Source organism: Panicum virgatum, chromosome 2N, assembly GCF_016808335.1.
Source record: "Panicum virgatum strain AP13 chromosome 2N, P.virgatum_v5, whole genome shotgun sequence".
Classification (NCBI taxonomy): domain Eukaryota; kingdom Viridiplantae; phylum Streptophyta; class Magnoliopsida; order Poales; family Poaceae; genus Panicum; species Panicum virgatum.
In genome coordinates, this window is record NC_053146.1 from 58,774,433 (window position 1) to 58,797,822 (window position 23,390).

General features: G+C 48.6%; 1 protein-coding gene across 5 annotated transcripts; it reads left to right on the top strand.

The window, feature by feature from the left end:
• Positions 1-1,542: 1,542 nt before the first annotated feature.
• On the top strand, positions 1,543-21,428 carry LOC120661394 (protein CHROMATIN REMODELING 4-like). 5 transcript variants are annotated; one of them, XM_039940250.1, is made up of 11 exons: positions 1,543-1,954; positions 3,210-3,455; positions 4,112-4,213; positions 4,308-4,988; positions 12,025-12,072; positions 12,241-14,895; positions 15,338-15,492; positions 17,005-17,119; positions 17,829-17,896; positions 18,017-18,398; positions 18,893-21,428. In XM_039940250.1, the coding sequence occupies exons 2-11, from the start codon at positions 3,237-3,239 to the stop codon at positions 20,987-20,989; spliced, it is 6,522 nt and encodes a 2,173-aa protein (XP_039796184.1). In that variant the 5' UTR covers positions 1,543-1,954; positions 3,210-3,236; the 3' UTR covers positions 20,990-21,428. The 5 variants fall into 5 exon arrangements, with proteins under 5 accessions (XP_039796184.1, XP_039796181.1, XP_039796183.1 ...); XM_039940247.1 differs by having other exon boundaries at positions 1,544-1,954; positions 12,031-12,072; positions 18,017-18,623; XM_039940246.1 differs by having other exon boundaries at positions 1,545-1,954; positions 18,017-18,623.
• Positions 21,429-23,390: the final 1,962 nt, after the last annotated feature.

Sequence of the window (23,390 nt, forward strand, 5' to 3'; positions counted from 1 at the left end):
ATGTGAGTTCCCTCGAAAAAGATTAAAACGTGAGCAACTTTTCCAAGACGTGTATATGAGTGTAAGTAGTTAATAACTTAGGTTGTGCACTCCATAAGTTTATATTATAATATAACATTAAATAAATTTCCACTTAAATAGTTGATGTTGGTCACTGTACGTTGCTACTACACGTCAACAAAATTGCATAATTGTTGTTATAGCCTCTTGCTGGTCACTATCTATAGGTGTTAATTGCTATGTTTCCATCCTTCTAGTAGTTGCTATCATTGGCTGTTTTAATTTTCTACCATGTTAATTTGTTGATGCATTTGAAATATAATTTTATCTTTTTTCCTGGAAGAAGGTGCTCTTGTCTCCCTTATTCTCCAACTTGGATTTATGGTCAATTTTGCATGACATTGTCTTGGATTCTACATAATTTCATAATGATTTAGATTCTAGGATTTCATATTTACTGCAGTTAGGGAGGATTCAACGTGTAATATCTTCAAAGTTTCAATATAGTTCGGATCAGTCATGCTAAGGATGCACACAATACATACACATAAGCGGATATAAGTTGTTTTAGCGCTACCATTTGATAGAGGGTTAAAATACTTTTTCTCTATGACATTACAAGACCGATGAGTACCGATTATTGATATTGATGCTTCCTTATTTCAAGCACGCCCTCGTGCTTAAAGCACATCAGCTGCCCAAAGCATTCATGTTTTTGTAAGTACTTCATGCAAATGAAGTGATAAAAAATTTCATATCTAAACATAATGTTTAAGCACTTTTATTGTATATGTTCTATTAATCTAAGACTATCATTTGTGTAGTCCTATTACTAGCACACACATGGTTATATCCTCGATCTCTCCACCAAGCAATGGCAAATAAAGATATATTCCCTCCGTTCCAAAATGTAGATCGATTTGACTTTATATTTTGCTATGTATCATATATATGTTATATCTAAGTGTATAGCAAACACTATGAATGTAGAAAAGTCAAAACGATATACATTTTGAAATGGAGGAAGTACTTAGCTTTTAGTTCTATGTCATAACTCTTTTAGCGTACTTGACTAACTATCAATACACAAGTGGTACGGCGCTATCGAGACAAGTCTCTATATTAACGTGACAAATGCTACGTCCCAACAAAATAAGAATTGAAAAAGTTCCTGATCTGTGCTGCCATTACTGATATTATACACAATTACAAAAACACGGTAAAGGGCAATGAGATCCGAGGAGGGGAGAAAGAAACAAAACAAAACAAAAAGTAATAAAGCCGCACCTACGGAGCCGAAGGAGTCTTCTTCTTTTCGCCAAGCTCAAACGGTCTTGCAAACCTATAAAACCCCGGAAGAAATCGCGAGCTTCCCTCGCAAATGATCCACCCGCTCCGCCCAGCAATCCCCCGGCTCCCCCGCCCGCGGCCGCGCCTGGAGCGGCGGGCCGCGCGCGGCCACTCCACCCGCCGCCCCCTCGCCGTCTCCACGCCACCGCGGGGAGCGCGGCGCCCACCCGCGCGCGGTGCGCACCCTCCCCCACGTGTCCCCCTGCCGCCCGGGGGCCCCGCCTGTCACCCACCGTCCCCGGGGGTGGGCAGCCGAAAGCGACGCGTGAAGCGCTCTGCCTTGCCTGCCCGCCCGCCCGCCTGCTGCCCTCAGCGCTCGGCCCTCGTCACGCGCCCCCTCCACAACCCCCGATGCGATGGGTGCCCCTGCCCCTCGATAGCCGCGCCGCTCTCCTGCCCCCCGTTCCCCATTTGCCTCCTCGCCCGCCTCCCTGACCTAGCGCCGCCGCCCCCCCCCCTCCCTATTCGCCCCAGCGCCGCCGCCGCCGCCGCATCGTAGGTCTCGCCGCCGCCTCGGCTCCGCCCTGCGGGCTCCGGAGGTGGTGCCGGCACGCGATCCGCCGCGGCGTCCGTTGGTCCGGCTTCGATTCGTCGGCGCGGGGAGGTGAGGCGGATCTCTGCCGCGCGATTCGGCGCGGTTTTTGCGGTTTATGGGCGGGTTTATGGGGGTTCTGTATGGAATTTTGTTGTGAAATGGTTTGCCGGCGGATGGAGTTCGGGGGGTTAGGGCGGAGATTCGGATTTGGGCGTGTGCGGCGGATGTACTGTATGAGGCTGTCGAGTTAGTTACCGGCGGCGAGCTAGTACTTTTTGCGAACTCTGATGCTTCAGCTTGCGCGCTCCGGTTGGGAGTTGGCCTAGTTGTCTCTCTATGTGGAGAGAGCTAGTTCGTTGGTTAGTTTGTTTTCTGTACTAGGGTCTAAATGCAGTGGACGCCAAAATTAGGGAGATTCAGTGCACGAGGTGAAGCATGGGGTGTCCGGACTGAAAGTAGTAGTGGCCTTGTGATACTTGTTTTGGTGATTGGCCTCTAGTGCTAGTTGTGGTGTGCTAGATAATGGTTATAACAGCTTTATCATGTCAGTCTAAAGCAACAAAACATGGAAAAATTTGTAGCAACAGTTAGGTAGTGTATCATGCAGATGATTAATGCTGGCTAGCAGTGTAAAAATGATTAGGAAGGAACGGTTTATCTGATCTTTATGGGTTTTGGCTATTTATTGTGTTCTGTCTTTATATGTAAAGTTCCAATTACAGTAACAGTGGCATGCTAATAAATTTACAAGCAACAACCAGCAAGTTCTGGGCTTCTGGCTAACCTTGTTTGTCTTTTCTATGATATTTACAAGCAACATGCTAACACTTTTTTTTTCTATGATATTGGGTTGCTTTGTTCATTTATTGCTACTCTGCGAATTCTTTTTTTTTTTAATTTTGCATTTGCTGCTCCACAACAATAGTCCAAAGAGAATTGGGAATTCAGTGGAACCAAATGCCCAAGTGCAATGAATATTGTGTTGCAATATGTGCATTTTTGTGTGTTTTGAGATCACATATCACTATGACAGATAGTTACTATGAGCTTTTGACTTCATGAATGCTTTATTTTGACATGAGAACATCATACTATACCTTACTAGAATCTTTCTATCCGTTGTTCAAGTGCATCAACCCATAGTATTCTTATACTTGAATACTTGTTTAAGCTATGCTTGATCTCACTTGAGATTTGGTGCATGTATTGTGATGGCACATGTATTAGATTACAATGCAAAGTGGTTAGCTCATTTATTATGGGTGGTCTCATTTGAGTTCGGCTACTAATGAAATAAATGCATTGCTCCTCTTTCTGGTTGCAGTATGCCTCTGATGCAAGTGCGCTGAAGATGAAGGAGAGGAGCTCTTTATGTGATAGCGCAGCAGATGGAAACTGGGGTTTGAAATACAAAAGGAAAAGAAGCAAGCTAACAGTTAGTCCATCTAACGAAAATGAGGCTACCTCACCAACATCAGACTCTCCAAGGGGCTATGGTTCCATCAAAAAGAAGCTGAAGCATGACCCTAACATTTCTCCATCTGCCAAGAAGATAAGAGGGAACGATGGGGTGAATTTCTCACTCACTACCTGTTCATTTCTAGTTTACCTTAGTCTTCCGTGCATATATTGTTTGATCTTTGTGGTAGGATATTGTTTGATATTAATACTTCTTTTTGTCCTGTGCTACCATGTAAGCACGAGCGGAAGGCTTAACAATGATTTAATAATGTGGCCATTATAGAAAAGGTATGCTTCATGGAGCAGACATAGTACAATTCTGGTGAAATTCCTGGACCATAGTTCAGATATTTAGGAAACCTTTTCATAGAAGTAAGCAAGCTGAGTGAAATAGGAGCCTACATGTTTTGCTAACATGCGAACTCTCTAACACCTGCAATAGCCTATCATACTTGTTCTTACTAGCTTGATATGCCTGAGCTGCCATGATGCTATTTTGCTCAAGATACATGCCTGGCCTGCAAGTATATTGAAATGACATATCTAGGTTAATTATGATGCATGGCCTCGGGAAATTCTTAGTAACTCCAACGGGACAAATGGTTATGAATAATGGCTGAGCAATTCTGTTTTCCTCAAATTATCAACACAAGAATTATTTTTTTACCTTCGAGATTTATACACTTCCTGTTTATGAACTGCTTTGTATCTGATCTCAGTTGTGTTTTTCAAGTTTGCTTATACACATTACTTTTTGTTCCTCAGTATTTCTATGAGTGTGTAGTATGTGATCTTGGTGGCAATCTGCTCTGCTGTGATAGCTGTCCGCGTGTTTACCACTTGGAATGCCTCAATCCTCCTCTTAAGGTTTGTATTGACTCTGTTGTTTGATTTGAAAGTTGTACATTTTAATTATAATGACAATATTTTAATCTCTTACATTCTTCCATCCCCAATCTAGCGTCCACCCCCTGGGAAGTGGCAATGTCCAAGATGCCGTCCGAAAAAAGGTAGCTTGAAGCTGTTAGGTAATGCAGAAGCTGACACTTCTAAGCATGAAAGAACTACGAGGACGCTCACAAGCACGGCATCAGATAGTCCACCTTCCCTCACAAAAGTCTCTTTTAAGACCCGTAGCTCCACACAAGACAAAATTGGATCAAATGAACAAGGAAAACAGTCATCTGGTGGCACATTGAAGGGGGGTGACCCTAGTATAAACAAGAACGAAGGTGAGAAAAAGAAGACACTGATATTACATTTGAAGAAGCGTTCAACCAAGGAATTATCAGAGAATGTTAAATCCTCAAAGTCAGAATTTGTTGGAGAACCTTCAGAAGAGAAAATTGTGAAACATGGAAGTGTTTTGAAACTGAAGAAATATCCACCATGTACAGACTCATCTCCAAATAAATCTAAAAGCAGGAGGCAAAATAGCCAGAGAGATGGTAAAAGATCTGGTACAAAAAAGCTTAAATATTCAACATCTGATGATGACAGCATTTCCTCGACAGAACCATCGACATCTCTTGATAACAGTGAATCACCACCAGAAAGAAAACCCTCAGATGGAAAGACACCTTCATCTAGTACCAAGAAAGGGAAAAAGAAAGTGAAAATTGTTGATAAAAAGCATCCTGAGGTATTGAAGCATACACCTTGTTATGTCCTAATATTCTGCAAGTAAATAAACTCTATGCCATTTTTCCACAAAAATGTTCCTAAGTAACTCTGTTTCTGCTTTGTTAGACACATTAGTATGTAAAGTTCACATTTCGTTGCCAAAATGTACTGTATATGCTTTTTTTTCAGCATATTAATTTTTCTTCTGTTAAAGTTGACATCTTGACTTGAGCCTTTTTTTTTTGGTTCAGTTATAGCCCTTTTTTTAAGCTCAGCATAGTATTTTTGTAACACAAATATATCTTTTTTTAAGTTTAGTGATGGATGAGGTCACAAGGGATATACAAGGTGAGATCCCTTGGTGTATGCTCTTTGCTGATGATGTGGTGCTAGTTGACGAGAGTAGGGCAGGGGTTAATAGGAAGTTAGAGCTGTGGAGACGCACGTTAGAGTCGAAATGGTTCAGACTTAGTAGGACCAAGACCGAGTACATGATGTGCGATTTCAGCACGACTAGGCATGAGGGGGGAGACGTTAGTCTAGATGGACAAGTGGTGGTCCAGAAGGATACTTTTCGGTATTTAGGATCGGTGCTACAAAAGGATGGCGACATTGATGAAGATGTTAGGCATAGAATTTCAGCTGGCTGGTTGAAATGGCGGCAAGCTTCTGGCATCCTTTGTGACAAGAGGGTGCCACAAAAGCTAAAAGGCAAATTCTATAGGACAGCAATTCGTCAGGCGATGCTATACGGTGCTGAATGTTGGCCTACAAAAAGGCGACATGTCCAGCAACTGAGTGTAGCAGAGATGCGGATGTTGCGGTGGTTTTGCGGGCACACAAGGAGGGATAGAGTCCGGAACGAAGTTATTCGGGATAGGGTCGGAGTGGCACCAATTGAGGAGAAACTTACCCAGCATCGGCTGAGATGGTTTGGACATGTCCAACGAAGGCCTCCTGAGGCACCGGTGCGTAATGGGGTTCTTGAGCGGGTCGACAATGTAAAGAGGGGTAGAGGTAGACCTAAACTGACGTGGGATGAGTCGGTTAAGAGAGACCTTAAGGATTGGAATATCTCTAAAGAGATAGCTTTGGATAGGAGCGCTTGGAGACTAGCTATCAATGTGCCTGAACCTTGAACTTATTTCTTTCGGGTTTCATCTCTAGCCTACCCCAACTTGTTTGGGGAAAAAGGCTATGTTGTTGTTGGTGGTGGTGGTGTATATTGAGCCCATGTGTATAGAGGCCCATGTATAGGAATTATATATACCCACCCTTCTAGGGTTGGAGGAATACATCCATTATTCTCTCCATCATGGTATCATTAGCCTAGATTTTTTTCCTCTCCTCCCTACCCAGCCGCCGCCGCCCCTTCTCTCCCCTTCCTCCTTCCCTCCCCTTCATTCCTCCCCTGCTCCCGGATTCTCCTCCTTCCCAGCCGCCGGCGCCGGATCCTCTCTGATCCAGGCCGCCGCCGCTGGCCCTTGGCGCGGCCCGGCCGCCGCCCTGGCGGTCTTGCCCGCCGCCGTGGGCGCCGCCGGCGCTGCGGACGTCGCCGCCGGCCCCCTGCTGCCCGAGCAGGGGCCTCCCATGCCGCCCCAGCAGCCCCTGCAGCTGCTCGACGCCGCCACCCAAGGTCCCCTGCTCCGCCCCCTGCAGGACGCTGCCCAGCAGGGCCCCCTGCTGCCCGCCGCCGCCGCCACTGGCGCGGGCGCGGGGGCTGCGGGGGCCAGCAGCGCGCCGCCGCTGTCGATCCGGCCGCCCTGCGGGCCGCGGCGCAGCCGCTGCAGGCCGCGGGCGTCGATCCGGCTGCCCTGCAGGCTGCGGCGCTGATCCCGCCGCCGCCGCTGCGGCCCACCGCGCCGATGTCGCGGCGGGCAAGAAGCCTGCCGCCGACGCCGCGCCTGATGCCGCGTGGTCTGGCCTCGGGATGTCTCCCGCGGATGCGCCACTCGCCGCCGCCGCTCTCCGTGGGCAGCAGGACGACGCCGCTCTCGCCGCGGCCCTCCTTGCCGCCAAGTCGGAGGCTTCGGCGGCCCAGGAGCGGGTCCGCATGGCTGCCCTCGCCTGGGAGCGCGAGCGCGCCGCGGCGGACGCCTCCGCTCTCCGGGTCGCCGAGGCGGAGCACTTCCTCCGCGTCTCCTCCGGCCAGCTGCCCGTTGACCCCGAGCCCGGCGCCTCTTCCTCCCGTCAGGCCCCGCCCGCTGGATCTGGAGCCCGGTACGACCCGACCGACCTCATGGTCGCCCAGCTCCACCTCCAGGCCCCCGGTGTCCAGAACATCAGGGCTCTGGTCACCGTCCTCCTCGACCCGACGTCCTCCTACGGACGCTGGCGGGACCAGGTCCTGCTCGCCCTCCGCCGCTACGCCCTCGACGACCACGTCCTCCTCGACATGCCGATCGAGGCGCAGGACGTGGCGTGGCTGCGCCTCGACAGCGTCGCCATGTCCTAGATCTTCAGGACCTCGTCAGGACCCACGGCGGCACCGCACGGCAGGCCTGGGTGGCGCTCGAGGGGCAGTTCCTCGGCAACGCCGAGTACCGCGCCCTCCAGCTCGACGCCACCTTCCGCAACTTCGTGCAGGGGGACCTCTCCGTTGGCGAGTACTGTCGGCGGATGAAGGGCATGGCCGATGCTCTTCACGACCTCGGGGATCCGGTGTCCGATCGGGTCTTGGTGCTCAATGTCCTGCGGGGCCTGAGCAGCACCTATGACCACCTGAAGAGCTGGATCGCCCGCCAGAGGCCCTTCCCCTCCTTCCTGCAGGTCCGGGACGACCTCGCCCTCGAGGAGATCACCAGGGGTCTCGCGCCCGGATCGCCCTCGTCCACCTCCATCGCGCTCGTCGCTGCTCCACCGGCTTCCTCCGCCACCTCTCTCCTTGGTGCTGCTCCCGCCGGGCAGACCGGAGGTGGGGGGGGGGGACGTGGTGGTGGTGCTTCTGGGGGTACCGGTACCGGTGGGGGCCGTCGGGGCGCGCGACTCCTCCGGCTAAGGCTCCGACTCCCGCTCCGGCCCCTGCCCCTGGAGGTACGCCCTGGCCATCCTTCAGCAACCCATGGTTAGGGCGCATCTCGATGTGGTTGTTCCAGGGTCCGGGAGGGGGGCCTCGTCCTCAGCTCCAGCCGGCGGCCATGTTCACCGGTGGTGCTCCCCTCTCCGCGCCGTACTGGACCCCGCCCGCTCAGCCCAGCCAGTAGCCGACCTGGCCTGGGGGGTGGGACCAGGCCACTCTGGCGCAGTCCTTCAGCACCATGGGACTGACGCCGCCGGTCAGCACCGAGTGGATCGCCGACTCGGTTGCCTCGTTCCACACCACTCCTGATGCCGGTATCCTCTCTTCTGTCCGACCCCCACACCCCTCTTGTCCTTCTTCTATCATGGTTAGTGATGGGTCTTGCCTTCCTGTCACCGCCGTGGGTTCTGCTCCTCGTCTTCCTAATATTCTTGTTGCTCCTCAAATGGTTCACAACCTTCTTTCCATTCGCCAGTTTACTGCTGACAACTCCTGTTCTATCGAATTTGACTCTTCTGGTCTTACTGTGAAGGATTCGGCTTCCCGGCGTCCGCTCCTCAGATGTGACAGCCCGGGGCTCCTTTACACTCTTCGGCTTCCTGGTTCCGCTGCTCCGTCTTCGACTTCTTCGTCTACTGCTTTTGCCGTGACACATTCTTCCACCACCTGGCACCGCCGGCTAGGTCACCCCGGCCGCGACGTTTTGGCTCAGCTCAGTCGTAGTACCGATGTTCCATGTACTAAGGCTCCTGCTGAGCACCTCTGTCATGCGTGCCAGTTAGGTCGTCATGTTAGACTTCCGTTTTCTTCTTCTTCGCATGCTGCGCATGCTTTTGATCTTATTCACTGTGACCTGTGGACATCTCCTGTACTCAGTATGTCTAGCTATAAATATTATCTGGTCATTGTTGATGATTTTTCTCATTATTCTTGGACTTTCCCTTTGCGCGCCAAGTCTGAGACCTTCCCCACTCTCCTCCACTTCTTTGCCTGGGTGTCCACTTAGTTCGGCCTCACCGTTAAGGCCGTCCAGTGTGACAACGGGCGGGAGTTCGATAACTCCACCTCCCATTCCTTCTTCCTCTCTCGGGGTGTTCAGTTGCGTATGTCTTGTCCGTATACCTCTCCTCAAAACGGCAAGGCTGAGCGGATGATTCGCACGACGAACGACGTCGTGCGCACCCTTCTGATCCATGCCTCTTTGCCCCCGCGCTTCTGGGCTGAGAGCCTCCACACCGCCACCTACCTGCTCAACCGTCTTCCGTCCACTGCTTCTTCTGCTCCCACTCCACACCACGCTCTCTTCGGTACCCCTCCTCGCTACGACCACCTTCGGGTCTTCGGGTGTGCGTGTTACTCACCTCCGCCACCGCTTCTCACAAGCTGGCGCCCCGCTCGACTCGTTGTGTGTTCCTCGGTTACTCCCCTGACCACAAGGGGTACCGATGCTTTGACCTCACCTCTCGCCGTGTCCTGATCTCTCGACACGTCGTCTTTGACGAGTCGGATTTCCCCTACTCCACCTCCTCCACTCCTTCTCCTGACCCCGAGCTGGAGTCTTTGTTTCCGACTGACCCGGTGGTTCAGCCACCGTTACCTGTTTGTCCTTTCCCTGCAGGTTTTTCCGGCACCGCTTCCGGTGATCCCTGCTGCGTCGAGCGCGGCCCCGGTACCTGCGGTCGCGCCACGCGCGACCCCCGGACCTCCGGTCGTGCCGCGCGCGGACCCGGTGTCTCCCGCTGCGCCACGCGCGGCCCCGGGGCCTTCCCCTGTACCTGCGCGGTACGCTCAGCCGGTGCAGGTGTATCGGCGTCGGTCGGCGCCGACACCGGCGCCGCCTACTGCTCCGGAGGCTCCTGCGACGCCTACACCGGAGCCGTCGCCGCCGCCGCCTCCTCCGGCTCCCTCTTGAGCCGAGCCGGAGGTGTACCACCCGCCAGTCATCCATCGGGATCCTCGGCATATCCATCCCATGGTGACTCTGCGGATGGCGTCTCAGGCCGCGACTCTCCCCGCCACCGAGGGGTAGCCGCAGGTCTCTCCGGTACCCTTCTCTGTCCGCGACGCCTTGGCGGATCCTCACTGGCGTCGCGCGATGGAAGAGGAGTACGCAGCTCTTCTTGCCAACCAGACATGGGACCTTGTACCGCGTTCGTCTGGTTGCAATGTGGTGACTGGCAAGTGGATCTGGACGCATAAGCGTCGGGCTGATGGCACACTGGAGCGATACAAGGCTCGCTGGGTTCTCCGGGGGTTCAGTCAGCGACCTGGTGTGGACTATGATGAGACCTTTAGTCCAGTCGTGAAGCCCGCTACGGTGCGCACGGTCCTCTCGTTTGCGCTCTCGCGCTCTTGGCCCGTGCACCAGCTGGACGTGAAGAATGCGTTTCTTCACGGCACTCTGTCAGAGACTGTCTACTGCTCTCAGCCAGCGGGATTTGTGAACTCGAGTCGTCCGGATATGGTCTGCCGGCTCAACAAGTCTCTCTATAGTCTGAAGTAGTCTCCTCGGGCTTGGTACTCTCGGTTCGCCACGTTCTTGCTGACATTGGGGTTCACCGAGGCCAAGTCTGACACGTCTCTCTTCATCTACCGCCGTGGGGATGAGGCTGCCTATCTGCTGCTCTACATCGATGACATTGTGCTCACAGCCTTCAGTCAACGGTTGCTTCAGAGTGTCATCTCCTCTCTGCAGCAGGAGTTTGCTATGAAGGACTCTGTTTTCAAGGCGTCGCCTAGGCGACAAGGCGGTGGCGGCTCGCCTTGCTTATGGTCTCGCCTTAGCCCGCCTAGGCGATAAGGCGGTGGTGGATCGCCTCGCCTCGCCTTACCTCTTTAAAAACATAGATGAAGGATCTCGGTCAGCTCCACCACTTCTTGGGCGTCACTGTTGAGCCTCGCCCGTCTGGTCTTCTCCTTCACCAGCGGCAGTACGCACTCAATATTCTGGAGCGGGCTGGGATGACTGATTGCAATCCCTGCTCCACTCCTATCGACACTCAGGCGAAGTTGTCTGCTGATCTGGGTGATCCGATGGCTGATCCTACTGCCTACCGGAGTCTGGCCGGCGCTTTGCAGTACCTCATCTTCACCAGGCCGGATCTCACCTACGCTGTCCAGCAGGTCTGTCTCCATATGCATGATCTCCGGGAGTCACACCTTGCTGCCCTGAAGCGTCTCCTCTGCTACGTCCGTGGCACAGTGGATCTCGGCCTGGTGCTTCACCGCTCGTCCTCTGCTGAGCTGGTGGTCTACACCGACGTTGACTGGGCTGGCTGCCCGGACACTCGTCGCTCCACTTCCGGCTACGCCGTCTTCCTGGGCGGCAACCTGGTCTCCTGGTCGTCCAAACGGCAGCCGGTTGTCTCCCGCTCCAGTGCTGAGGCGGAGTACCGGGCTGTCGCTAACGGCGTGGCGGAGGCGTCCTGGCTACGACAGCTCTTGGCGGAGCTCCACAGCCCGCTCGCCAAGAGCACGCTCGTCTACTGCGACAACATCAGCGCCGTGTATCTCTCTACCGACCCCGTCCAGCATCAGCGGACGAAGCATGTGGAGATTGACCTGCACTTCGTGCGCGACAGAGTCGCCATTGGCGATGTTCGGGTACTCCATGTCCCGACTACCTCCCAGTTTGCTGACATCTTCACCAAGGGACTGCTCTCCTCGACCTTCTCGGAGTTTCGCTCCAGCCTCAACGTAGCCAGTGGCTAGTTGTGGCTGCGGGGGGGGGGGGGGGGGGGGGGGGGGGGGTTAGCCCTTTGTACTCTCTTCTTGTCCAGTCTTGAACACCGCTGCGCCGGTTGTTCAGACTGCGGGGAGGTGTTGGCTTTCTTGTTGTCCAGTCTTAAACACCGCTGTGCCGGTAGTTCAGACTGCGGGGGGTGTTGGTGTAATATTGAGCCCATGTGTATAAAGGCCCATCTAGAGGCCCATGTATAGGAATTATATATACCCACCCTTCTAGGGTTGGAGGAATACATCCATTATTCTCTCCATCAATATCATAGGATGATTTATACTTGTAAACATTGTGCAGGAGCAGGGCGTGGTAGAAGGTAAAATAACAACTCAGGAAGATCAGCAGGTTGGTTATGACAGTTATCTACTATTGCGAATATCAGTTGTGCTATCTACGCATTATCTATATGCTCAACATTACAACTTCATACAATCAGTTTTAGTTTTCCCTCTGCTTTGTCCTATTATTTGTGTCATGTAATCTGATTATCATAATACGTTACCCTTTGCTTAGGTTGATCGCATCCTGGGCTGTCGGCTTCAGATGGATGATATGGCTCCTTGTGCTTTCGGTGGACCAGAAAGTAGCCATGACATTTCTAATAGATCTCATGATGGAACCCGGTCTTCTAGCAAGTCTTCTAGCAATGGTACAGCGGAGGATGTATGTGCTGATGAATTGGTAAATCATGACGATGAAGATCATTTGCACAATTTAGAAAAGCAAAAGGAAATAAACAGTAAATCCTGTGAAAATAAGGAGCCACTAAAGCAAGAACAAGTCACGAAAACAGTATCAGGACGTTCAAGTGATCAAACCAGTATAATTAGAGATGACCAAGTGGTCAGAGAAAATGTTTCAGCTTCAATAAATGATGAAGATGAGACATCTGATTTACCAGAAGAAAAGGATGATACCAATCTTCCAGTTTCAGGAGCTGATACAATGGTCCAGACCAAGAAAGAGCATAGAGCTGAAAGTAAGTTGCATGGAAAAATTGAAGAAATATCTGGAAAGGACTACAGTGATGTTGGATATGAGTTCTTGATCAAATGGGTTGGAAAATCAAATATCCACAACAGCTGGGTTTCTGAATCTGAGGTAAAAGTATTAGCAAAAAGGAAACTAGAAAATTACAAAGCAAAGTATGGAACGAGTCTGATAAACATTTGTAAGGAACAGTGGTGCCAGCCACAACGAGTTATTGCTCTTCGTACTTCCTTAGATGATGTAGAAGAGGCTTTAATCAAATGGTGTGGTCTTCCTTATGATGATTGCACTTGGGAAAGATTAGATGAACCTACCGTGATGAAATATAGCCATTTGGTCACCCAGTTCAAAAATTTTGAGTGCCAGGCTTTGGATAAAGATGTGGCAGATAATAATGCAAATGCAAGGAACCGACTAGATCTCAATGTGTTGGTTGATCAGCCAAAAGAACTTCAAGGAGGCATGCTCTTCCCTCATCAACTGGAAGCATTGAACTGGCTACGAAAATGCTGGTACAAGTCAAAAAATGTTATTCTTGCTGATGAGATGGGTCTTGGAAAGACAGTGTCAGCTTGTGCTTTTCTGTCGTCCCTGTGCTGTGAATTTAAGGTTAATTTGCCATGTCTTGTCTTGGTTCCTCTTTCTACAATGCCCAATTGGATGGCTGAATTTGCATCTTGGGCTCCTCATTTGAATGTTGTGGAGTATCATGGGTCTGCACGGTCAAGATCCATCATTCGCCAATATGAGTGGCATGCGGGTGATGCAAGTCAGATAGGTAAATTGAAGAGATCGTACAAGTTCAATGTTTTGCTCACCACTTACGAAATGGTGCTTGTTGATGCTGCATATCTGCGATCTGTCTCATGGGAAGTTCTTATTGTTGATGAGGGACATCGTCTGAAGAATTCTAGCAGCAAACTCTTTAGTTTACTCAATTCATTTTCATTTCAGCACAGGGTTTTGTTGACTGGAACTCCCTTACAGAACAACATTGGTGAAATGTATAACCTATTGAACTTCTTACAACCTACTTCTTTTCCCTCTCTTTCATCATTTGAGGAGAAGTTTAATGACCTTACAACAGCAGAAAAAGTAGAGGAGCTGAAGAAACTCGTAGCTCCTCATATGCTTCGGAGGTTGAAAAAAGATGCAATGCAAAATATCCCTCCAAAGACGGAGCGAATGGTGCCTGTTGAATTGACATCAATCCAGGCTGAATACTACCGTGCTATGCTTACAAAGAACTATCAAGTATTGCGCAACATTGGAAAAGGTGGTGCTCATCAGTCTTTGCTGAACATAGTAATGCAGCTTAGAAAAGTCTGCAACCATCCATATCTTATTCCTGGAACTGAACCGGAATCTGGTACACCAGAGTTTCTGCATGAAATGCGCATAAAGGCCTCAGCAAAGCTAACCTTATTGCACTCTATGCTTAAAATATTACACAAGGATGGTCATCGTGTCCTTATTTTTTCTCAGATGACAAAACTTCTTGACATCCTTGAAGATTATCTAACTTTAGAGTTCGGTCCTAAAACATTCGAAAGAGTTGATGGTTCGGTGTCTGTGGCAGAGCGCCAGGCAGCGATTGCTTGTTTTAATCAGGATAAGACACGTTTTGTTTTCTTGCTTTCTACACGGTCTTGTGGACTTGGCATTAATTTGGCCACTGCAGATACAGTTATCATATATGATTCAGATTTCAATCCACATGCTGATATACAGGCAATGAATAGGGCACACAGAATTGGACAATCAAACAGACTTCTGGTTTACAGGCTTGTAGTACGTGCTAGTGTTGAAGAGCGTATCTTGCAACTTGCAAAGAAGAAATTGATGCTTGATCAACTTTTTGTCAACAAATCAGAATCACAGAAAGAAGTGGAAGATATCATTCGCTGGGGAACAGAGGAACTCTTCAGAAATAGTGACAATGTAGATGGTAAAGATAACAATGAAGCTTCGGGTGTTGTAGCTGATGTTGAATTTAAGCATAGAAGAAGAACTGGTGGCCTAGGCGACGTTTATGAGGACAAATGTATTGATGGCTCTGCCAAGCTTGTTTGGGATGAAAATGCTATCATGAAGCTGCTTGATAGATCAAACCTTCCATCAACAGTTGCTGAAAGTACTGATGGGGACTTGGACAATGATATGCTTGGTACTGTGAAGGTAATTTGATCTGTGTGCTTTCTCTACAAAAATGTTGATTATGTATTCAAGTACTTCTGGTAAATTACGATATAAGAATATGTACGTTTCCGTGTGTCAAAATTATTGGTGAAATTATTGATTCTGTTACAAAGTCTCTCCACAAAAGTTTGGATCTTTAGTTCTTGGCACCTTAACTAGCACATATTTACATTTCCTGGTCTCCCAGTTGCTGCCTGGGTGCTAAGAGATGCATTCTGCCACACCAGTTTATCCTGCCCAGACATCCACCTAGGCCCACCTGGTCGCTGATTAGATGATAGGCTGCCACCTGAAGAGTGCCTGGGAGAACACTTCCATTATCCCTTTTTTAGGGTGATGTAGGTTTTACTTTGAGCTATTGATAGCATGTTTCTGGAGTTGTTCCTAATACTTTTTCTCTTCACTTGCCTCTGTTAAGCAGTCAATAGATTGGAATGATGAGCTGAATGATGACCCTGGAACCAATGAGGATATTCCAAATATCGATAATGGTGGGTGCGAGCAGGCATCTGAATCAAAGCAAGGTGCTGCTACTCGTGCAGAAGAGAACGAATGGGACAAACTTTTACGTGTCAGGTACTCTGCAGTAATGTACAAACCTGTATTTCTTGTGTTGAAGAGTTCATAATTCAGAGGGTTAAGTAGGTGTCAGGTGATGATCTTACTGATGTACTAAAAACTTTTACCTCATTTTAAAAAGCATACCCTCACTTTATTCTCCTTGTTCTCTGTGCTTAGCTTATAGTTTATAATCTATCAAGTGAAATAAAAAATTACTTAGAAATAGCCAGGAAGGACAATAAAATTGCAAGAACGCATACTCCAATGCTGGCATGCACAAACAATAGACAATTCAATATTGCAGCTTATCAACTTTTATGATTTATGTCATCACAGTGGAGCCAAACTTTATGTCATTGGCCCTGTTTGGATCCATGGGCTATTTTTTAGTCCCCCCCCCCCCCCCCCCCCCCCCGGTCCTCCTCCAAATAGCCCTAGAGGAGCCAAACAGGAGGGCTATTTCTGGGCTATTTGCAAATAGTCCTTCCCCAAAAAACCATCCCCCCCCCCCCCCCCGGTGCTATTTGGGGCTATTTCAGGTGGGGCCCACTGATTCTCTCTTTCTCTCCCTTGGAAAAGTGGCAGCCAAATGATTGAAAAAGTACTTTAGGAGCCAAATAGCTCTTGGATCAAACACCTCAAGGACTATTTCATTGAAGGGCTGTTTTCTTGGGCTAAACTTTAACCCTCAAAATAACCCCTGGGCTATTTCTCCAAAGAAGGGCCATTGCTTATTAGGGGAAACAAATGCTCATACATGTGTTATTCCTTATTTGGGGTGGAAATTGCACCTGCAATTTTGTAGTTGTACCGAGTGAACTGGATTTTGGTGCCCGTATGAGCTCATTCAAACCTAGGAAACCTTTTGCAGTGAGAATCTAGCCACTTATATTATAGTAGCCTCATTAGACCGTAGATCTCTCTTGGTATATCCAGACAATAGGTAGGAACATAAACTGAAACATTCTGGCGAACCCATATTAAGGTATTTACACAGAGGAATGGAAAAAATCGTGGAAAACAGAACTATTATACAATACTTGCCTTATGCATCTTTTGGAAAAACTTTCGAGTCCAAAACTTTTTTGGAACCGGTGAACTACACTTGCTTCTTGATAGATGTGTGGGACCCCAGGGCTCGTGGTACCTGCTGTCCACCCTTCCTCCGCTTTGCTAGCTGTGTGAACGGAGAGTGGGCAGAGCAAAAGGGAAGGATATAATTGGTTGAGGCAAGGAAAGGCCTAGGTAGTCTAGACGTCTAGTTACTCTGATGCTTGGTATGCTTGCTTAGTGCTCTCTCTCTCTTTCTGTCGCTCGCATTTTGACCATGGTGATTGATAGGGGTGTAAATTGGTGACCCTTAGATGCGCCTCCAATTCAAATATTTGTATTGCTTCTTCAAAATGAGGTCCTATTTTAGAAACGTAGTACAAATATTTGAACTAAAGAGGATTGGAGGTGCACCTAAGGGTCACCAATTTGCACCCCTAGTGATAGATTATAGATACTAAAATAATGTTATTTCAGATGGGAGCAATATCAAATTGAGGAGGAGGCATCTCTTGGTCGAGGCAAACGTTTAAGGAAGGCTGTTTCTTACAGGGAAACGTTTGCAGCACTTCCTAATGAAGCTCTAAGTGAGGTACATTTGTGTTGCACTGACCTTTTTGCACGTATTTATTCAGTTCTCATCAGGGAGCAATGATGCTTCATTTACCACTTCGCTATTAACTACATGAAAAATATATGACTAGTGAATACTCCCTCTGTTTTCAAATAGATTGCACTTTTGACTAGGGACATTTCTTATTTGGGCGATAAATTGAAAAAAATGCCCTCACCATAATACCATAAATGCATGACTCCCTCTGGTTGCAAATAAAGCCATTTAAGCCACAAGATCTTGTCTGTAAATGTGTTGTCATACAATGTCCATGCTCATTTCACTCCATTCTTCATGAGTGCTGTGACTGATATATTTATGGTGAATGGGACTATTTGTAGGTGCAAATAAGTCAGTGATCTTGTAAGTTAACTCAAACATGTCGCCAAACTTGATTTCTGTGTGTATTGGTGCCTTGGGCTGGTGTAGAATGTTGTCCGTGCGACCATGTGGAGCTTACTAGTTAGTAGGCTTCCATATAGAGGCTGCTCTAGGAATGAATTTAGAGAAAGAATAATCTAATTACTTTATCTCATATGGCTACATATACTAGAATTTTGTCCTGAGTATTTTGCACATTACATAGATGTTTGTCTGCATTATCACTCTTCATTTGCTGCTGCCCTTTCATGCTTATCTTCCTACATTTTATGTTATTGTGCAACATTTTGCTGATATTGGTATGCAGGACTCTGATGAGGGAGATGAACCAAAGAGAGAATATACTGCAGCTGGACTGGCCTTAAAGGAAAAATAGTATGCCCTCCTCCCCACTCTCTCCCTTGCTTTCTGTCACACTGCAGGGTTGGGCCATATGCTACCTTGCACAGGTGCAATTTTAATCTTCAGGCATTGATCTACCTATGCTTTTTACAGTGGAAGGCTCCGAGCTAGACAAAAGGAAAGGATTGCTCAACGGCACATAATCAAGAACTATTCTGATGATAGATTTGAAGAGTTTATGGCACCATATGACTCCATTGCTAATGAACATGCCGAAAATCCTTTGATAATAGTAGAAGATCCAAATTCTTCACTGCTATCTGGGGCTAAACGTTTCAGTGAATCAAATGCAGAAATGAGGCAATCCTCAAAGAAATCAAAGAGATATGCTGAAGTCCCTGAAGATCTTTATGCCAGAATTCCTGGTAATGCTGCCTCATCCAAACACCACTCAAAGGGCGCAGATGTCTTCAACCCAGGGACCCCGAATCACATGCTACCTGTACTTGGTCTTTGTGCTCCAAATGCTGATCAGGTGAATTCATACAAAAACTCAATTAGTGGGTCAAGCATTAAAGAGCATAAAAAGCCTAGTGGTGACGTAGCCAACAAACCGCTGTCAACTGCTGCTGACCATTCTAGTGAGCATATAAATGAAGCTCAATCAGTTTCTGATAAGGCCATCTTTGCTGGTGCATCTGAGGAGGCTCTGAGAAGGCTAAATAACATCATTCCAGATAGTTATTTTCCCTTTACTCATGTATGTCCTCTTATCTGTTTTGGCATTGCCACTTCTTTTGGAACTTAGTCTGCTGAATTATTCAATTAATCAGTTCTTGCTTTATCATTCGTCATATTTGATTAGTTCCTCACTTTCATATATACAACGTAGCACTGGTTTTGATATTTGATTTTATAGATATATAGTGTTAACAGTGTGAAGAAATAATTCTCGAGAGGAGTGTACCATTTTTTGAGTTAAGAGCAGCATTAAGGTGCATGAAAAATAACATTTGTTCTCGTGTGCAGATTCCTCCTATGCCAGGGAAGGGGGTTGATCCTGTTGAAAATTCTGGACCTTCTGTCGCTTCATTTCAAGGGAAGCTGGGTCTTCCAAACTTTGGTCTGGATGACAACATTCCACTTAAGCATATGAAGTCTATACCTGATATGCTTCCCAACCTGTCACTGGGTGCTCAGAAGGATTATTATATTCGTAATTCTGTCCCAGAGTTACCAGACAGTTCGTTGTTACCAAACTTCATGGCAGATATTGCTGGTACTTCGAAGCAAAAGTCATTTATGTCTGGCTTGCTTCCAGGGCTGGGTCTAAGCGGAGCACAACCAATCCATTCAGCCATGCCTGATAATCACAAGAAGGTATTGGACAATATAATGATGCGTGCTCAATATGCCTCAAACAAATTCTTGAAGAAGAGATCAAAACTAGATTATTGGTCAGAAGATGAACTTGACACTCTGTGGATAGGAGTTCGTAGGCATGGAAGGGGAAATTGGGATGCCATGCTTAGAGATCCAAAGCTGAAGTTTCTGAACAACCGAACTAGTGAAGAACTGGCGTCAAGATGGATTTTGGAGGAGCAGAAAATTATAGAGGAACCAATGTCTACAGCAACTAGACGTCCCAGCTCTACACCATTTCCTGGAATATCGGATGCAATGATGTCCCGGGCATTGAATGAAAGTAACTTCTCAAAACTGAGGATGGAGCAACCTAAACTACAGTCCCACTTAACTGATATTCAACTAGGGTCTAGTGATATCCTGTCCAGACTTCCTCATGTTGAAGCTGCTAATTACATGAACTCAGGTGAGGGTGGCCCATCTCCAATACCATGGCAGGATTTCAAGCATAGATCAGGTTATGGTGGAGATTTTCCTGGGAGTGCATTTGACAAGTTGGAGAAGCCTGATATTGGGTTGATCCCACCATTTATGCCAAATCCTTTTATGAATGATAGCATTGGTTCGCTGCCCATAAACAGAAAAAACAATAGTACCATTCTGCCAAACGAAATCGGACCAAGTTCTCATGAGAGCATTCTCCTTCATGGTGTTTCAGATGGGCAGATCAACTTACTTCATGAGATGCAGCGTCGTGTGAGATTAGGCAAACAGCCCATGGAGATGAATCTCAATCGCGCAGACCACTCAAATCCTCAGCTTGATAATACTAGTGACCTCAGAGGTTTGAAATCAAACAAGTTACCTCATTGGCTTCAGGATGCTGTACGTGCTCCTTCATCTAAGCCCCTTGAACGTGAGCTACCTGCAACTGTTTCAGCAATTGCTCAATCTGCTTGCCTTCTTCTTGGAGGACAAGAACCGACAATACCTCCATTCTTGATACCGGGAACACCTCTTTCTCGCCCAAAGGACCCTAGGATTAATTCAAAGAAGAGGAAACTCCGCAAGCTTCAGCAATCGTCCTCCAATGTAGATCATTCCAAAACTCGATCTGGCCAAGGTGATCGTGATGCAACTCCCGCACCCCCATCCATTGAAGCTTCACCTGCCCCTCCTACTGTTGATTGCAATGATGGTGCCCCGTCGCTCAACTTGAAGTCTTTGTCATCATCTTCCGCTAGCAGTCTGGGGAAAGATGAGGCACCTCCCACATTTGAAGAATCGCACCCAAACATGGAAGATTCAGAAGCCATTGAGGCCACCTGTACATCGAAGTCAGAGGCTCCTGAAATTAGCTGTGAGGCTCCTGAAATTAGCTGTCAGACAACTGGATTTGCTCTGGTAGATGACAAGATTAGCCAATCTCATGGATCACCAATAAAAGATATTAGTGACATTGCTGCAGCCAGAATGCCTGAATCAGATAAATCAGCTCCACTGGCTCCTGAATTGCGAGTTGTGGGTGACATTGCTGGAGCGAGCAACAGCAGAGCAGCTGACATGCCTGTACCATCTGATGACAATGATTTGAAACAAAACAATCCACTTTTCAATGCTGGGAGCACCATGGACATAGAGGAGCCGATGGAGAAATCTTCTCCTCTTGAGGAGACCAGGGACTCAGATGCATCACATCCTGCTTCGGCTCAAACAGTCGATGAAGACAGAGTGGAGGAAATCACCTCAGATGAGCATTAGGCTCCTGCCATTAGCGCCATATTCGTTTCTCTTACGTTCAGCAGAACGCTGGGATTTTCCCTCTCCCAATGTTTCCAGTGTGGATGATGTCGTGTTGTGTAATGCTGTAGTGCAGAGTGCATAGAGCGAAAAATCCAACGACTAGTTAGCAGTAGTAGATGGGCGCTGGTCCGGCCAGAGCAACTCTCGGGAACCCCTGTATACAAGAAATGTATATTTTTGCTAACATCGTGTTGGGTGTGTGTAGACTGTAGACCGCTATTCATTTATTTATGCGTATATGGCTTAGTAAAGTAGGTTGGCTATCTAGCGCAGTGGCTGTAAAACGGGGATTGTATGAGTGGCGGCCTTAAAAATGGGACTCACGTTCCTCGGCAGTAACTCTGAAACTGCATTCGAGATGAGATGCTTTCATCGTTCGCCTGGGGCCAGGTCACAATGCAACTTCGTTCGTTAACATCTTGTTCTTCTGCTTCTCTCACAACGCAACATGAACAGAGCATCTGTTCTTGATTTGCTACAGAAATTCCAAGCTTTGACACATTCAAAGTTGGACTGCAGTTTTGCAGTTTCACAGCAGTGTTCAGCCTTAATCGCTCTTCACTGCGAACAAAGGAATGATTGACACACAAGCATGCGCTTCATTCACTAGCTGGAGGTAGAAGGTGATAGCTGCAGCGCTGGCAATGGCAAGTCACAGAAATCGGGGAACACCGATCCTGTCCTGGAAACGTGGGCGCTTGTAAAGATCTCCCGAGGCTGAGAGACCGTGGCGTTTCTGAAACCAAGTCTCCGGCCGCCACCGTCAATCTTCCCCCACCAGGGAGCGGGCTAGCAGCCCTCTCCTTCCGCCGCGCCGATAGACCTGCACGGTCTCTGTCGTCAGAATTTGATTTTTTTGGAAAAGAAAACTTTTATTAAGTTCAAAGTGATACCGTCAGAATTTGATGCCGACCCCTTGAGATGCGCTTGATCTGGGCCGCACAGGCCCCATTGAACGGCTCATAGGACTCCGGGGTGGACCCGGTCGGTATATGAAATACCGTACGCCCCCAGCTGTCGCATGGGAACGCCGCCGCCTCGTCGCGCTCCAGGTGGCATCTAGCCAGCTCGTCTACGCTATTGTGGCTCGTACAGGAGAAGGCGCCAAGGCGGGCGCTCTCGGCGCGGCGGGAGAGCCCAGCAAGCATGGCGCGCGCACCGAGCTCTGTCCGGACTCCGGACAGGGGCTCCTTTGCGCCACTCCATCCAGTACACCGCCGGAGCTGTCTGGACGGAACAACGCTTCCGTTGATAACCTGGTTGAGGATACTTGCTTCTGTATCTTCCACAGCTGGTGAGCCGCTGTGTTGAGAGCTAATGCCTAGTGATCGAGCCGCCGTGTTGAGGTGGCGTGGCCTGGACTGGACATGGTGGTCTTGGTGGCGGCGAGCGGCGCCGAAGACGCGAGCGAGGCGATACCGAGCGGCTGGTGGAAGATGGACCCCGCCGTGGTGAGTTCAAGGTTTAAAATCTCCGGCTATAGCTGCCGCTATAGCCGGAGATAGCTGCTGGAGAGCAGCACCGCTAGGAGAGCTCAAATTTGACGCTAACGTATGTGAGGCGCTAAAAGCCGGAGAAATCTGGAGATTACCGCTAAATGGGCTGACATTTCGCGGCCGCTAAAGGAAGCCCATGGGCTCAAAATGAAGCGCGTGGTCTCCAAATTCTAAATCGCTTGGCGGGATGGACAGCCCAAAAAGAACCCCCGTGACTCCTTCCCGTAACCCTAGCCTCATTCCTCTCCTATCTGACTCACGCAAAATGACGGCGGCGACTGGTGCTTGAAGCCAACGGCGGCGGCGGCGATCAGAAACGGAGGAGAGAAGAAGAAGCGTGCCCGGCGCCTGCAGTCCTCTTCACCACGAACTGCCTTCTGCGAGCTTGGGACGGTGCGAGCTCTCCAAGCCTGTGACCTTCTGCGAACCTGCGACAGTGCGACCTCTCCAAGCCAGCAGGGGCGGCGGCGACCGGCGATTCCACTAGGGCAAGGTTGGGCGTCAGCGATTCCTCCTCTCTCCCCTAAGAGCAGCAGCGACGAATAGTGACTGCACCACCCGTCCAGCACTCCAGTCTCCAGCCCACGCCATGTCTCAGTCTGGGCATGATGGAGAAACAGGCATGTTCTATTCATTCTTCTCCTCCCCTCAACCGATTGGTATGCCCCTAATGTAGATTTTTAATTTTGTTTGATCTTGTGCAAGTGCAATCAGTAATCAGTGACTGAAATTGAGATAGTAAATGCCCTGTTCTTGTAAAATCACTGCAGCACGTTAGCTTCACCTTGTGTACCTCTGGATTTGTAATTTTGTATGCATAGGTTCTAAAATCAGTCATATGCTGGATATGTTCTGAAATGTTT